The sequence below is a fragment of the Argiope bruennichi genome, chromosome 8, assembly GCF_947563725.1.
Source record: "Argiope bruennichi chromosome 8, qqArgBrue1.1, whole genome shotgun sequence".
Classification (NCBI taxonomy): Eukaryota; Metazoa; Arthropoda; class Arachnida; order Araneae; family Araneidae; genus Argiope; species Argiope bruennichi.
The window spans coordinates 70,812,704-70,830,704 of record NC_079158.1 but is presented as its reverse complement, the minus strand read 5'-3'; the positions used below and the strand labels follow the sequence as shown (position 1 = coordinate 70,830,704).

The window sequence follows — 18,001 nt, the reverse complement described above, 5'->3', positions numbered from 1 at the left end:
ATCCCTCAAATCAATCTCATGTAGCTTCTAATTAAGTTATAAAGCTTGGTTGATATAATCCATCTTTCACGCTATTAAGCAAAATTCGCTGTTGAAAACAGGTGAAGTATTTTAGTAGAGATTACATAACTTAGAAGAATTGTCGGTTTTTTTTGGTAGAACCGGCACAAAAGCACTCGTATTTGAGTAACTTGTATGTTCCAATGGAAACAGTAAATAATAACACACCAAATACCAATGCAAAACGTTTATTATAGCAAATTACAAATTTGGCTCAAGATGACCACCAGCCTGATGTTCCAATAATTGCATGCGGTACAGGAGGTTTTCGACGGTGGCTCGCAACATATCGGCATTTATTCATCTGAAATGTAATGTTATTTGATCTTTTAAAGTAGAAATGTCAGGAACATGTCCTTGATACACATTGCCTTTCAAGTAGCCCCACAACCAGAAATCGTCCTCGGTCTGATTGCACATCAGAAATTCCTGTTGTTTCAAATCTTTCAACCATTCTTCGTAAGTTAGTTATGGTCATCGGTCCTCTACTTAACTGTTTTATGCACCGGCATTCATGAAGAGCAGCGCTGGGGTTTTCAACCCGCTGATAAAACAGCTTGACTAATAAGGTACGTCCACGTAGTGACAAGGCCACTTACAGGCGAATTCTTACAGAATGACTTGAATTCCCGCAACTCTTCCTTTTATCCACGCTATCGTGTCACGTACCCGTATATGCAAATTACATAATGAAGTTTTCGATCGCAGCTCCAGAAGTTTTCTTATCAACGTTTTTTATTACTAATTTTTTTCTTGATAAATCGAAATCGCATACTATAATGTGAATGATGGCCAAATTTTGTTATTTCATCCAGTACATAACAATCTACAGGACTCCGAGCACCTCCTGTTACTTCTTGATCACCTTGTACATTTAAAACATATTTTAAGTTAAATAAATTTAGACAAGCAAATTATGTCAACTATATTAGTATCATTCATAACATGATTTTGCTTAATTTTTAATTAAAGTTTTAATTAATATTTAAAAAGTCTCTTTGAAGCGCACAATTTCATCTTTCATGGTATATATGCCTGTAGGTCAAACATTTTGCTGATAGAGGGTCAATGTACGTAGATTCTTCTTTATTCTATTCTTTATACATTCTTCTTTATTGCTAGTAAAGGCTATTAAGAAAGCTGAATATTTTATAAATCGGTATAAAGAATATCTACACCCAAAAATTCGTGAAATTATTACTGACATACTTTATTCCCTTTTATTAGGAACACTATATATTTAATCACACGGAGTCATAATGAGTTGCTGAGCATTTAATTTGCATCATAATGATTTCGATGACGTAAATTCGAGTAATTTACATGTCTGCATGTCAGTTTAGCCAATTAGATACCAAATCCGTTCAATTGGGTTATTATATAGGCTAATATAAGCTATATGAGCAGACCGCTCATTTTATGTAATCAATACCTCAAATGCGAATGGCCTTTAGTAATACACGATTGTTTAATTTAATTAGTTCGATTGTTTGTTTAAAAAGTAATTCGAGCTTTTTTTTTATTGAGATTAATTCATTTTTACAATATTGGATCCTTTCCGTAATCAAACTAAGTTTTAATATGATTACTTTCTCGGATACGTAGTACAGAGAAAGCATTGCAATTGTCAAAAAATCCACAATTTCAGGTCCATGTATATTTTCAGAATCATACAAACATGATAATTCAAAGGCGCACTGACTTAAATATATCAAATATGGCATGGGATTTTTTGATAACAAGTGCAGTTCTGAGTCAAATTTTTATTTAGTTTGCGAAAAATGCGTCTAAAACATAAATTGGATGTTCGGATAATATTAATGGATGCCAGGGGTTAATCGCCAAACATCTCGCCAAGGAGGGGGGGGGGCATGATAGATTCAGTAAAATTGTCATATTCACACCAAAGGTAAATATTTCGTAACTGTTGTACTTCAGTACCATGTAAGGCATTCTCTGACATGACAAATTTATCAGAGTATGCAAGGAAGACCATTCAAGCTCAGGATTTATTTTACAAGTATCTGATAAGTAAAAATTATTTAGTCATGGAAGCACTTTCCATTATCTCCAAACTTTCCATTGAAATTAAATTAGTCGCTGTAAATGGTTTTGTCTGTAAATAATCAATTATTGAAAATATGTCTGAATAAGTCTTACAATAATACTTTAATTGCTGCAAATGAAGCGCAAATAGTTTTCATTGTTACCACTAATATTTATTTTCTTCTTAGCTTTTTTTTTTACATTGATGATCGAAAAGTTACGATTTCACTTATTTTTCCATGTCATGTAGATTTCTGTTTAAAACATGCTTTTGAAAAACAACTTTAAAACATGCTTCGAATAAAATTTTTGAATATTGTAGAAATTACAGCTAATATTTAACTTTAGAAGTTAGAAATGATGAAAAAATGTTTAAATAATTTTAAGTACTCTTATGCTATCGCTCTTTTATCTTGACGTTTTGTTTCCTTAATGTAGCACGCTGAATTTATATTATTTAATCAGAAAATTTTCTATTATATAATATTATATTACATAAATTATAAAATATATTCTGTGATACATATAAAGCAACAAATCTAAATGCTTCTTTGTTCTGTCCCTGTATCTTTTATGTAAATATTTCGATTCACCTAGCATTTTTCCAGAATAACTGAAGTTTGTTCACTAAGGTTTACAATTTGATATCAAATCTTCGGTGAAATATTAAAAAAATCCTTTAAAATAAATAATTTATTTGCGCTCTGATGTCACAGGACTTGATTTCATCAGGCTGGTTCATACATACATTAAATAAATCATGTGCATGGCTATTAAAACAACAGGACTTTAATGCTTCCAGTATTTATTAAGAAATAATTTCTTACAAAAATCATTAATGTTGAGATATTTAATTCAAAGTAAACAAACAACATCCTCGGGAAACCAGTTGGTCACTCAAGGTGGTTAGGATTTTAATAAGTGCAGTTCGTTCAAAGTGAAAATAATTGACATGTTTTATTCAAATTTTAATTTCAAACATTCATACTGCGATCTTTTATATTTACATTAAAGTATTTGATTATTTCAACATATATTTGCTTATAATTTCTATAAATCATAATCAATTTTAAAAGGAAAAATAATGAATATAAATAAAATTGATAAATGAATTAAAATTTATAAAAATTAATTAGCAAATCATTTTATAATGGAAATCGAGAGTTAAAATTATTTTTAGAAAATTCATCTTTTGAATTTCTAAAAAAAAAGGCTGTAGTGATCTTTCTGAAGTTTCTCATATATTCTCTAATAAAAATGTTATCAATTCTCTCTTCCCCCAACTTTACATATTAAATTTCAGACTTGGAAAAGGCTATCAAAACCACGAGTTCGCAAATTGTTATTTCCAGAATCCTACATACGACATTTTTATGCTTTTCAGAATGGAAAAGAAAAATATCCGTTTTGGACCTTACAAGCACCGAACTTCAATTGTAACCACTAGATCAAACACTAAATTATTTATTTACTTCAATTATGAGCGTTTTTTGAGCTGTCGCTTCAACATGCATGCAAAAACATCGACAGAGACCCAGACAATACTTCTATTTATTTAGTTAGTAATCTATGTATTTAGAAATCTCTTGTTAGTATTCTATGTATTTAGAAATCTATTGTTAGTAATCTATGCATTTAGAAATCTATTGTTAGTAATCTATGCATTTAGAAATCTATTGTTAGTAATCTGTGTATTTAGAAATCTATTGTTAGTAATCTGTGTATTTAGAAATCTATTGTTAGTAATCTGTGTATTTAGAAATCTATTGTTAGTAATCTGTGTATTTAGAAATGTATTGTTAGTATTCTGTGTATTTAGAAATCTATTCTTAGTAATCTGTGTATTTAGAAATCTATTGTTAGTAATCTGTGTATTTAGAAATCTATTGTTAGTAATCTATGTATTTAGGAATCTGTTTTTAGTAATCTGTGTATTTATAATCGATGTGTTTAGTTAGTATCGATATAATCTATCTAGATCTTTACGATTTGTAAGTTTATACACCAAATTTCAAATTTCGAATTTTTTTTTTTCAGTTATTGCATTTACAGACAAATATAATTACAAAAAATTCAGTTTTTGGCTTCAAGCAGGTCTGAAACATGGAGATTTCCAAAACTAATGGCTCACTTGGAGGTTATTCAAGATCACGAAATTTTGACAGATTTCCAGTTTAAATTTTTTGACGATTGCAATATTTTCTCTGTGTCTGCTTCGTATTCAAGAAAATAAGCACTGTGAGGAGTCTTCCCAAAACTTTCTTCCATACTCACTGATAAAGGCGCCATGGCAGAAAATGCTTTGCGTGGAATTCATGTACAATAGTTACGAAGTATTAACCTTTGGCGAGAATTTAGCATTTTTTCCTGAATTTATCATGTGATCTTTGGCGATTAATCCCTGGCATGCATTTAATAGCATACGGAAATCGAATTTGTGTTTTAGGCGCGTTTTCCCCAATCAATTAGAACAATTTGACTCAAAATTACACTTGTAGTCACAAAATCACATACTAAATTGGGGAGAGGTTCAATAATGACGGACCTTTTTTGTATTTTAAAGATTTTATTGTTTCGGGAGTTTCTTTGAGCTTTGCCTTTCGGCGTGCAGCTACGTCGATGATGTTACAAAGACTGATGGTTTTTTACATATACCGCTAGAGGACGTTACAAGTGAGGCGGGACAACATGCTTATGTAACAAATTGAATGTATTTAACTTTTTTTTTTTTTATTCATCGTGTTTACATGTTTCTGAAAGTAAAGATCGACAGAGGTCAACACCTGTTGAAATTGGCTCAAAATTTAATACATTTATACACTTAAATCTGTATACTGAATTTTATTCATCTAGTTCTTTTCCTTTGTAATTATCGTGCTAATTTGTATTCAAAATTCGAATTTGTATTCGAAATGTCTTCTTCAGAAGGGATTTTACTTAAAATTTTATAGAAATATAGAAAATTGGAGTAAGAATTGTATACCAAATTTTATCTCTCTAGCTCGAAGTGTTTTTAAATTATCTTTATCACAGACAGACATATCTCAATGTGTTTTTCCAACTCAGGGAAATCTGAAACGTGGAGATTCGTCGAAATCTCGAGGTCGAATTTTTGGACGATTACAATAATTTCTCTGTACTTCGTATTCGAAAAAGTCAGAAACTAGAAAGCATAAAATAATGCCATTCATAGACGATGAGGTGTTCACTTCTTGATGAATCAATTATCTTGAATAAGTAGTGATTATCAAAAGTCAACATCCAGGTAATTTTGCAGAATATTTAAAAAAAAAAAAAAACTTTTTTTTTTTTTTGGAAGACTTGTTCCTAAAACTTTCTTTTTTATAATAATGAAGTAATAAAAAACGATGTAATTAAAGTAGACGATGAAATATAATTGCATTCAATTACAGAAATAATTACTTTATTTTAAAAATACAATTTCTTTTTACAAGTGACTTTCATGATTAATTTCTAATCTTTCATCTTATTAAAGTTACTTTTTCGCTTCGAAGTCTTCTTCTAATTAAGAAGTTATTCGTTTTCAAAACCTTTCCTTTAACTTTTTAATTGAATAATTAATTTTAATGAATCAGTTGGTTTAAAATAAATAATAAAATTTTTTAATTGAAAAATTAATTACTTCATTATTTTATAATTAGAAATTCAAATAGCATGAAAACATATATGTTATACCAAATTTTGACAAAGGAATATCAAGAGTTCTCTTGATAGAACACACATAAATGGCAAATTTATTTATTGAAGTACGTAACTTCAATATATATATATATATTGCGAATTATTATTATGAATCATATTAGTGACAGTTTTATATTTTAAAAAATGTGAAATTTGGATTCTAAAATACTTTATATTTATTTAGATTTAAGAAAAAAGATTATGAGCATTTTTGCATTTTTCATGAATATCCTTATAGTTGTTTTTAGCGATTCTTAGTGAATTAAATAAAAACTTTTATTAAACTCCAAGTATTTTTTTGTTAAAAATATTTAAATGTATGTTAAAAGATATTTTTAATTACTACTTATACTTCCAATTCGGTAATAATCTTAATTTTTTTGGATTTTGTAAGTAATGTAATAATGGGATAGTAATACGTATTATGTATTAAAGTAAATTATTTTTTTTATATTTCTCATAATTAAAAAAATATTTATATGTCCATTCTAAACAGATGTTTAGAATAGCAAACTAACTTATTCTATGATAGGAAGTGAAATATTTCTGTTAAATATGTTTCAATTTGAAAATATAGAGACAATTTTTCTGGGTTAATTAATGATTGATTGAATTAATGAATGTAATTAAGATAAATAAATTATTTTACATATGCTAAAAATCCACAACAAAATAAAAGCATTCAAAATGCCAAAGGTGATAATGCAACACTTCGCGAAAAGCAAATCAATAACTGCTAATGAAATTATAATCTTCCTTTCACCAAAATGCCATCCTTTAAGGTATAAACTAAGAAAGCAACAAAAAGAATTTCATTAATATGGATTGTCGCAGCTAAGGTATTGCTACAGCCCAATAATTAAATCAATATTGATGAAAGCAGATTCCTAATCCTGTGGAAGGAAGCTTGGAATAAAATTTATTTTTCTCGCGGGACTCCCCAAGATTTTTTTAAAGATAATCAGTACGAAATCTTTGAAAGACAACATCTGAAGTATATGGGGCTTTCCTCATAGGTTACAGAGTTGTTTTTTTCGCATTTTGAAGATTACTTTCGGAAAAATGTCGGCCTTTTAACAAAATATAAATGGAATTATCATGTTCTTTAATTTCAAAGTAATTTATAAGAAAATTATCGAAGAATTTTTTCTTTTATTCATTAAAGTGATAAAAAAGCCTTATTAATTTCTTACATTTTTTTTTTATAAAACTCTCGTATTTTCGCCAAGTTCGCTAAAATTATGCCAACAGTCCAAAACTTCGCCAAAATTTAGGAAGTCATAAAATTGTCACGATTTGGCGAGAAATCGCCAAGAAGTTAAATTTGGCAATCGCACTTTATATATAAATGGATTCTTTTTTGTTTTGTTTTTTGTTTGTTTAATTGTAGGAATTTGCATTCATGTTGCTTTTCTGGTTTTTATTTTATCCGAGTGTTGCACTATAGATATGATGTAGATATGACTCACAGTTAATTAATTCCAAGTGTCTATTTTGTTCATTTTCTGTCCTGTCATCATTTATCAATTCAAATGCAATGGATAACGCACATAATTTTATCCTTGTTTTTCTTTTTAATAGTGATTTTTTCTAGTTAAGTGTGAAAATAGAGCTTTGCAATTTTCTAAGCCACTTAAAAGCCATTTTCTATCGAATAACAAAAACTGTTTATCGCTTCTTACAAATTTTTAGAAATCGATCTTTATTGTCATGGGTATTAATTATTAATTCCAATAAAATTTTAAGTGATTGTAAATTATATAATATGTGTATATATTAGGCAGACTAAAATTGCTGAGTATTCAATTATCATAAATATTAATAAAAAAATTAAAAACGATTAAACTTCTTTATTTCCTCCTAATTGATTATTTTAATCATATGCAATATGATATTACTCTACAAAGAAATGAAGAGCTTTTTTATTTCAGAAAAATGTATTTTAAATAAAATTTATTCACAAAAAAAGTGTATAAAATACTCGGTTAACATAAAAAATCACAATCAGAATTCTTAATATGTTAAAGTTTATGAATTGAATATTTTCTTTAAATTACTTTATGCGACTTGGATGATATCAATCGAATGGTTCTACAGGGGCTTGGATCAAGCACATTTTGCAGTTACCATAATGTCCCTATTAAATATTCACTAAAAATGGATAAATAAAATTAATAAATAATTAATCAAATTATTGATATTTATCCGCATTTTTTCGAATCCTATTATAGCACAAAAAGTCGTTTTGCATCACTTAAAAATTCAAATAATTAACTTTTCAGTAATATCAATTTTATTTCCGTATATAATTTTTAAATGTATTCTTGATTAAATTTAACAAAACCTTTCAATGTTTTAACTATTTATTGTATTTGTACACGTGAACACTACAAGGATATTAACCATTTAACTGTTTAATAACCTTTAATATCCTTTCTTTACTATCTAATAAGATGACAAATTCTATTCTGGGAATATTTTCTTATTTTAATTCAAATAGAAATCCATTGAATACTTGACCTATCTATGCATTCGAAGTAATTTTAATATTGAATTATAATCTTTATAAATGGTTTATTTTTTGCTTACAACTATCAAAATTCATTAAATGGATGCACGGATGGCACTCGGGCAAAACAGTTAAGCGATTAAATATATTTTTTATGTACATGTTATCGTTATTAAAATGAGAATAAAATTGCTGGAAATAATATAAAAACTGCCAAACAAAAACATAATCATGCAGTTGTGGGTTAGTGCTGGTTTCAATTACCTAACCTACAAATTTGCCTGCCTAATTTAAAATATGCTAGAGCTAAGAAAAAAAGGTTTAAGTTAAAGAAAATTTAATTACAACATATTTACAAGACTTTGTACAATTGCAAGATTGGTAAAAGCACGCTTAAAGATTAAGTCAGAATCGTTCCGGTCGCGGCAATGTTTTTCTTCTCTTGCTTCGCTGGTTTAAAAATAGACTGAAGGAGTCGTTTATTTGCATACTTGCCGCGATCAAAAATAACCACCAAGCGGCACTGTCAATTTGATTTGAACCTCGCGGCAAATGTCAGTTTGTAGTTCCACTTTGTAGTACCGCTACAGCATTGTCAATTTGAACCTCGTGGCAAATGTCAGTTTTAGTTTCACTTTGGAGTACCGCTACACAGTGATATTGCGTATTAGCAGTTCAAATTTCTTCATATTTTTTTTTATTTGCCGATTGAGAAATTCATTAATAAATATTAGTTTTCCAACCAGAAAAATCATTTAACTGTTTGAAGCTACCGATAGCTAAATTAAGTACCCAAAGACCAAATAAGTATAACATTATATTTCTAGAAAGAATATTGTAGATTTATGCAGCTTGTTACCTTCACAGATCAAATGGATTGACGGCGATTTTTTAGGAATTCAATCCATTTCTAGCATGAAATAAAGAAAAAGGAGGAAAGTGCTCTTCCGTCTCCTTAGGAAACGTTTTGCATATTTTCATGACAGATGACAGCGGTAACTGGAAATTAGTGCACTAAGAATAATATTCTACTAAACATACTGAGTGTTACTTTTTTAACTTACAGGACATGTCAAGGAGTGTGTAATCCGGGTTATGAATTTTCGGACGGTACGGGTCAAATATCCTTGTCTTGTAACGAAAGAGATGGAGTATGGTCTCCAAGAGAAACTTTCGGCAACTGCTCAAGTGAGTGTTTATTAATGTTAATGTTTTTCATGTGTTAAAATTTAATATATTTCGTGTATTAAATATATGTTTTAAATTTTCACAATTTTCCTGCGAATTGAAACACTGTTGCAAGCATCTGATTGGCCGAAACCTCTCTTGCAGTTACGATCAAATACTCATCTTTCCATTGTAGGTTTAAGGCAATACGATGTATCTAAAATATCATGAAAAATCTACATTTTTTGTGAAGTTACTGAATGATTCTTCATGCATGATAGGAGTGCAAACAGTGTTGTCATACCCACCTTCCTAATCATCCGCTGAAACAGACCTCGATAAAAAAATGAATTATTATATTTTTCTACCACTCGCAAATTTCTATAGTTAAATTGAAATGAAGAATGCCGCTTAGTTTTATCAACATGAGATTTTTTCCTTAAAGAATAAAAGTTTTAAACTATGCATTTTTTTCGTTTCTGCTTGTTTATAATTTTCGTCAAGCTAAGGCTTCTAAAACAATTAAAATAAAAATTTTCTGTTTTTATATATATGTTAATTTATGTTCACAGCAGAAACATGCATTTAATCAACTGTGTAATATGTATTTTTTTGTTATGATTATGATTTTTGAAATTTTGATCATTCTTTATATAAACAAAAATATATTATTTCAAAAAATATTTTGCATTTTTTTTTTTATTTTAAACAATTTAAAATAAATTAACATCTTTCAAAAGTTTTAGAAAATTCAGATTTTATATCATGGTATTAATAAATGAAAACTCTATATTCATTTTTTTTTTCAGTACTGCATTTTTGTTTGCATATTATTTTTCGAGACCTAAGGATTTTTTAAAAAATTAAAGTAGTGGTGTGAGAATTTTTGTGAATATTCTAAAATATATGCTTTAAGACATATAGTAATTTTTAAAAGGTTCAAAGTCAAAATGAATGCATTTTTCAGAGTTTTTGCGTGTTTCAAATTTAAAAAAAATATACAAACTTAAATATCATTAGCAAGAGGAAATCCATAGTAAGAAGTTTTATGTAAAATATTAGTACCTACTTGAAAAAAAATTCTAGTATATCTGCATTTAAAAAAAAAACATTTTAAAAATTTAAATAAAAACACAATTTTTTAAAAAAATATATAAATTTTATAATTTTTTTAAATAATTCAAATGTTTTTTGAGGGACAGTTATAGAGTACTATTCTGTACAAAAATACAATTAAAGTATAATTTCAAACATTAACATTTTTTAAAAAAATTGTTTAGTTGATACCGAGCCGCTTTAAACCTTTAAGATGGTTAAATCTAGGAATATAAAAATAGAATTAAAAGGAATATGTACAACCGTTTCGTATTAAATATTAAATTTTTATTGAAATAACTCAAAATAATGAACTCGAGCGAAATTCCTACATATGAAATAATATGGTCAAAAAAGATATAGAAATACAAATGTTCTATCTTACCTAATAATATTTCGTTGTTGCACAGTTAGTATTCTCTTCGAAATATGGAATTATATCAGAAATATGAAAAATAACTTTATTTCTTTTACCATTAAATATAAAATATTGAATTTCTTTCATAACAATTGCTATGAGAATACAAGATTTTTTTCTCTGCTGCTCTGTTTTTGTTATCTTTTTTATTCTCATAAAAATTACCCATAGAATAATGTTTAAATTCTAAACTTCAAATTTTACGATATGTAAATTTGAATACGAAAATCTTATATTATTGTCACTGATTTCAGAATTTTTCTCTTGCTTTATTAAAATAACCAATTAATTTAATTAAAATGTCGAATTATTATTAAGGCAAATGTTGATACTTACGTGCAAAAAAATATAAAAATCTTCCAGATAGTGAGTGATATATTTGTCAAATGAACTCTTGAGGGAAAGTTGAGACCAGATTTTACTTTCTCTTATAAGACTAATTTGAATAGCAATAAACTGAAACCATTAAAAACAGTTTTATAAATTTAAAAATTGTGTACAAATTGATATGGTATAATAATAGTTCCCTCAACAAAGAAACTCACATTCATGTTTTTAATTAGTCGCGTTCGGCCGCAAACGAATTCACTGAGGGTAATGGTTATATTTAATTTCAGTTAAACCATTTAGATACAATTAGACTCCGTCAATACGTCAGAGATTACAGCCATGATATTTTAACCGAGCGCAATATGTTCATTTCGTGTATGAATCTTTTTCAATAAAAATATCTCCATTCCATTATAGAACTGAAAATACACAATTCATCTAAATATTCTAAACTTCATGGTGCTACATTTTCATATTTTTAAATCCTCTCTTAAACTACACAGACATTACGCTGAATATTTCTTCCTTGGTTTTCAACAATGTTAGAATATCGTGCCATTAAATATTTGATGAAATAATAAGAGATTTGAACTTCCAAGACAATAATGTAATCAATTATTGGAAATTAGGCAAAAATTGTCAAATTTCAAGTAAAAGTTTAATTATTAATTATTAATCTATTAAATTCATTAAAATGCATATTAAAAAATGTATTAGAACAATATCATTAAAAAAGTATAAAATTTTGAAATGATGAGAAATTTATTTTCGTGTTGTAAAATTTTAGGAATTTATTGCAGAAAGACGCCAAAAGAATTCTAAATTCAATAAAATTTCATAAAAAAATTATTTTGTGACGCACATTTCCAGTTTCAAAGGCATACATATGTCATATTTCATAACTGCAAGTTAAATGATAGGGCCTATAGAGCTTCAACGCACGTACATTCATCTTTATTATTAGCAAATACAAATTTTAAGTTTTGTCTTTCCAGATTCACTGTTTATAATACTAGTTTACTAATACTGGGTTTTTCAATATTTGGGTAAACTGTATTATGTATGAATTTGTGAACTCTAAGCAAAATCAGATCATTGGCTTTAATTAATTTACATCTTCCAGAAACTGGTGGCGAATCAAATAATGGGCAGTATTCTCAATATTCACAGTCATCTCATCAAAGTAAGTAACCCATTTTTAAAAATAAGTAAGTCGGTATTCCTTGATGAATCCAAAAATAGCATGCATTTTCTTTGTATTTCAGCTTCTTATCGTTCCGGTGTAAACGTAAGTGCTTAAAAGCAAAATCTTGAAATATTTTAACGCGATAGGTAGAAAAAAACGTTTATAGTTTCTAAAAACTTTCTTCACATTCAATGTATTGAAAAACAAATAAAATATTTAAGCAAATTTTATTTTCAATCGTCAAACAATGAATCAAATTAAAGGGAAAGTAATGATATGTTATGTTAGTAACATAAAATTTTCCTTCTCTACAAGATACACTTATTACTTCTTTTTTTAATTCTTAGCTTCATTTATAAGCTCTGTTCTATGTAAACCTTTTTATGTAACTGCCTGTCAAATAAGCCTTTATATTACTTAAACAATTCATAATTTATTTTACAAATCTTCATTTTCATATAGTTATATATTCTTTTGTGTATATGCTTTCTTTTTATATCATTTCATATATATATTTGATCAATAAAAAGTTTTAGATCCTGTTAGGTAGATCCTTTAGACTGATAAAGTTCAATGTGTGATCTTTATATGTAATCCATTTTTTTTATGATTTTAATTTTTATTGTTGAGAAATCCATTCAAAGAACGTCTGTCTGTCTTGCTGTCAGTGTGAAAGAAAACATAACTACTAAACTTAAAAAATCCGATGACACACAAACTTAGTATTTAAAGTAGGTTCGCACCAAATTTTGTGAAAAATCTGTCAAAAGATTGACCGTCTGTCTGTCTTTACTTTCTTTTGGATACCGATGTTATAATTGAAATATGTAATAGCTGAAAGAAAGGAAATTTTCTACATGGATTTAGCATTTTGATTGAAGATTTATTCCAAATTTTGAATTAAATGCATCAAAAAGTTAACCTTCTGTCGGTCTGTGCATTCTTTTCCATGGTAAGGCTTAGCTTCAAAACGCAATAAATAAAATTTGGTATGCTATTGTTTTAACACAATTGTATCAATTTTTTTCTGCCAGTCTGCCATAAAAAAGCGTTAGTTTTTAACATTATACTAACGCACCCACAGTGCTTTTGAGCTGGATTTTGAAAATAACACTCAGCACTCTTTACCATCATGGCTTTGTCCAATTTCCCCAAATTGGTGTAAGGTTTCCCCAGTGTAAAAGGGGGTAACAATTTCATTTAAAAAAGTTTCGGTATTATTTTTAAAGAGCAGTATAGATTCTTTTTTTTTCTTTTTAAGGCGCTTATAGTGGAGCTGGAGGAGGCAGTGCTGTAAGTTATTCACAGACATCTCATGCAGGTAAAAAATAATCGCATTTTTATACAAACGAAGAACCCATATTTAAAGATTAAAAAAGAAATTATATATTATATCTTCTGTCTTACAGGCAGTCATGGATCAGCAAGTATTTATTCACAATCAAGAGTTGAAAGTAAAGAATGCGTTCCTTTTATGAAAATATAAAAAAAAAATGCAAATACATAGGAAAATATAATATTGTTTTATTTTATTTTTATTTTTTAGGTAGTGGCGGAGGTGGAAGTAGTGTAAACATTCATTCACATTCAGTAATTCAAGGTACATATTTTAAGTGCTTTTTTATACCTAAAGATATAAAATTTCCATCATTTTTTTGGGCTACAATACATCTTATTTTTCCTCTCATCACATTTAAGAAATAATAGCTTATGAATTTATTTCTTGGCATTTTATTCCTTAGTTAGAATAAAAATAGAATAAAATGATACGTTCTTACAACATTTTCAAGATAATTGATTTAATATTAAAAATAAATTGCTGCAGTAATGGAAAAAACGTTTTCCATCTGACAAAAGCATTTTTTCGCCTTTGGAATGTGCAAGTGATTTATAGACCGGAAATGAGAAAAACTGGTTGTAAACTAAGGATGCCGCAACGTGCTTCGAATTTTCCTCAACCTGGAAATGCTTTTGGTTTATATCTTTCATCTTTTTCTGCATTCCTTCAAAATTTTCAAACCATTACTTCCCTTTAATTGATATCAATTTTTTTCCTGTGTTTTAACATTTCTCTAATTTCTATTAATATATTTGCTTGTATAAACACAAATTAAATATATTTTCATTATTTTCAGTAATAAATTTTACCAACTTGAACTACACGGTTTTTATTTAAATTCATATTTATGACTGTTAGTTTATCAAAAAAAGTAGTTTGATACATTAGTTTTGAAATTAAAAATTGAAATCAAATTTAGCTTATAAAATTAAAAGTTAAAGATTACCTAATTAAAATTAATAAATACAGATAATCCAAAAATTTTAATAGATTTTTTTTTTTCTTAAATACGCATTGTTAGTGAATAAATGTTATATGAAAAGAACTGAGATGTTCCCGATGATAGAAATTGTAGAAATTTCCGAAATAAAATGGAATTTTTGCAAATAGCTATTATTACAAATCAAAAGATTTTTTTTTGCAATTAAATTTCACATTTGATGCTAAATTTAGTATATCAACAAAAATGAAATGTTTTTTTTATAAAACAGTAAATAAATAATTTGTTTCTTAAAGTATTTTTTCAATGAAAAATGAAATAAAATCTTGAATCCGATAATTTTCGCATAAGCACAAATTAGTACACCCAAATATATATATATATATATATATATATATATATAAAATTAAACAAAATCCCTCCAAAATTATATAATTACAGTGAATGTATTATTAGTCCTTTAATAATTAAATTGAACTTATTTTCATTTTAATATGGGTGGATTAAAACTTTTAAAAGAATAATAAAGATAGTAATAATCTACATTATAAATGGCCTCGTAAAAGTGTATTGCAAGGCTATTTATAATATATGATTATTTATTGCATTGTATAAAATTGCACGATTTTATACAATATAATAAAATTATTACACTGTAGAAATAAAGACATTTAACGAATGAATAAAGATTTCATTCGATTGCAATGAAAAAAAAATTGTTCTGCGTATATTAAAAAATTTTAAAAGCATATTTTTAAAGAAAGGCAACAAAATGTTATTTTTTTCTATCTTTCTTTTACATTTTTTTAATAATGTTCAAAATTTAATTTATCAGCTTTTCGAACTAATAACAATTTACATTACTCATTTCCATAATGTAAGAAATAACTGATCTTTTATGAGACAAAAGGTGAAAGATCAATATCTTGAAGGAAAATATTTTTCCAATTCCCTTAAGTTCATTTGCTTTAAAAAAATTGTCTAAACATGCGAAAAACGCATTTCTGACCTCGAAATCTTAATTTAATTGGTTCTTTTACCTAATTATATATGCAGGGATTAGAATACATTGCTTTATTTCAAATACTGTTGTCCTATCCTCAAATCACTTGTACATCAAAAATTGTTTCAGAAATTTGAACAAATGGCTCTTAAAAATGGATCTCTTCTAAATGTATTACTGCGTCTAAAATGATCTTTTGGTCTGTGAACATGAATAACTCTTCTGGTAACACGAAAACAGTTAATAAAAAATAATTGCAATTTATTTGCTGGCAAAATATAAAAAAATGCATCATAATGAAGTAAAAAAATAATAAAACAGAGATCTAAAAATTTTTTTGATATGCTCGTAAGTAGAATCAGAACTTGAAATGTTGCCATTTAGAGAAATAGAAACTATCTTTAAATTTTTAAATTATTAATAGATGAAAAGAAATTAAAGCACGACTATAAATAAATGAGCTACGGCTTTTAGAATCCAAACGCACTTCGTACCATATTTATTTTTTTTCATTTTTCTTATTTCTTTTAGTTTATCAAATAAAAGAATATTAAACTGCTTGTTTGTAACAGATTTTAATAGATAGCAACTACAGGATTAATAAATAAAAAAAATAAAACTAATTTTTATTATTAAACAGGTTTTTAAATATATTTTATAAATATGCTGAATTGCAGAATTTATTTTACTTATTCTCAATGTATTAGCTTTATTTTTATAATTATTATACAAAATATGAAACATTAAAACCGCTTTGTTTCTCAGATTCACTGCTAGGTGAAACCAATGTTATTGCCTTATAAATTAATTAAATTGACTGATTAACCGGCGATTAATTCATTCGAATAATAAAATATAATAATGCCCAGAAATTATCCGACGAGTATATGGTGAAAGAAGTCACTTGAAATCAATTCTTTCTCAGATTCACTACCAGGTGAAAGCAGTATTATTGCAATAAAATTAATTAAATTGATTTAGTAACCGGCAATTAATTTATTCGAATATCAAAACAGAATATTGTCTCTTAAATTGTCCGGTGTCTATATGATGAAAAAAATCCAAGTAAATAACTGTGTTCTATTCCATGGAAACATGAGGCGCAACGTGCTCAAACACAGCACATAAAGTAAACAAACAGCAAATCGCTGATTCAAAAAAGTAATATCCCTCATAATACACAGCTAGAAAGCTTGCTCCACGATCAACTCTACAAGAATAGTCTTCTCATGGGGCTTCTTCATCTTCATTTTAAAGTTAGATATAGAATTTTATAGAAGGATTTCAGATCTTAATAGATATATCTCCACATTTTTGTATCCAAATTCATCGCCAAGTCATTCGAATAATCAACAAGTCCGAATATCATTCACATGTCAATCTATCCATTGTCCTTTAATAATATCCTTTAATCTGCTTTCCTCACTATGAGACAAACTGAGCAGGGAAACAATGTTACAAATTCCTAACAATATTCACTCTCTTTCACAGGTCGTGGACAGGGGCTATGCGGTAAACCAAGTGGTCCAACTAATGGATTTCATTCGTGTAGTATGTCGAACGGACAATGGTAAGTTCACATTATTAATTCCAGTTTTAAAATATCAATCATATAAATATATAATTCATAACGGGTTTTCTTCCATATTGACACTAATATCTATTCGCAATTTGAATGAAAAATAGTTAATGGAAAATATTTATTGAAAAAGGTTTTATAATAATTGAAAACATCATGTTGTACTTACTGATAAATAAAAAGAATTAGAAATAAATGATAAAAATTTTATTTCTAAAGATTAAGATTTAGTTAAGCTTAACTCCCAGAATTATACCTGAATGCTCAATGTTCTATTTATAGAAAATTACATTTCACTTCGATGACAAAAGCTAACAATCTATAGTTGATCATATTTTATACTTTCTAATAATACAATATATTGTCTGAGCTCCTACTCGGATTCGAGCAGGCATATAATGCTTACCAGCCATATTTTGAAGTCAAAGACCATCGAATCATTTTTATTTCTTTTCATTTGCGTGGGCCGCAAGAATCTGGTGGTAATATTTCAATTTCGATAACAGATGGTTATAGGTTTGAAATCTGCTTCCACCGACAAAGTCTTGTAAATTTGGAGAGTTGATGCTATCTCAGTTGTCGCTCTCTTTATCTAACCTAGGCTCAAAATTATGAAGTCTTTCTCGT

General features: G+C 27.5%; 1 protein-coding gene across 2 annotated transcripts in view; it reads left to right on the top strand.

Moving 5' to 3' along the window:
* The window catches only part of LOC129981119 (uncharacterized), a 472,677-nt gene that overhangs the window by 80,050 nt on the left and 374,626 nt on the right, over positions 1-18,001 (top strand). For both annotated transcript variants that reach the window (XM_056091801.1, XM_056091800.1), the window contains 6 exons: positions 9,384-9,505; positions 12,451-12,510; positions 13,775-13,834; positions 13,923-13,967; positions 14,060-14,113; positions 17,287-17,365. In XM_056091801.1, the coding sequence (XP_055947776.1) occupies positions 9,384-9,505; positions 12,451-12,510; positions 13,775-13,834; positions 13,923-13,967; positions 14,060-14,113; positions 17,287-17,365 (420 nt within the window). The remainder of the gene's footprint in view (positions 1-9,383; positions 9,506-12,450; positions 12,511-13,774; positions 13,835-13,922; positions 13,968-14,059; positions 14,114-17,286; positions 17,366-18,001) is intronic.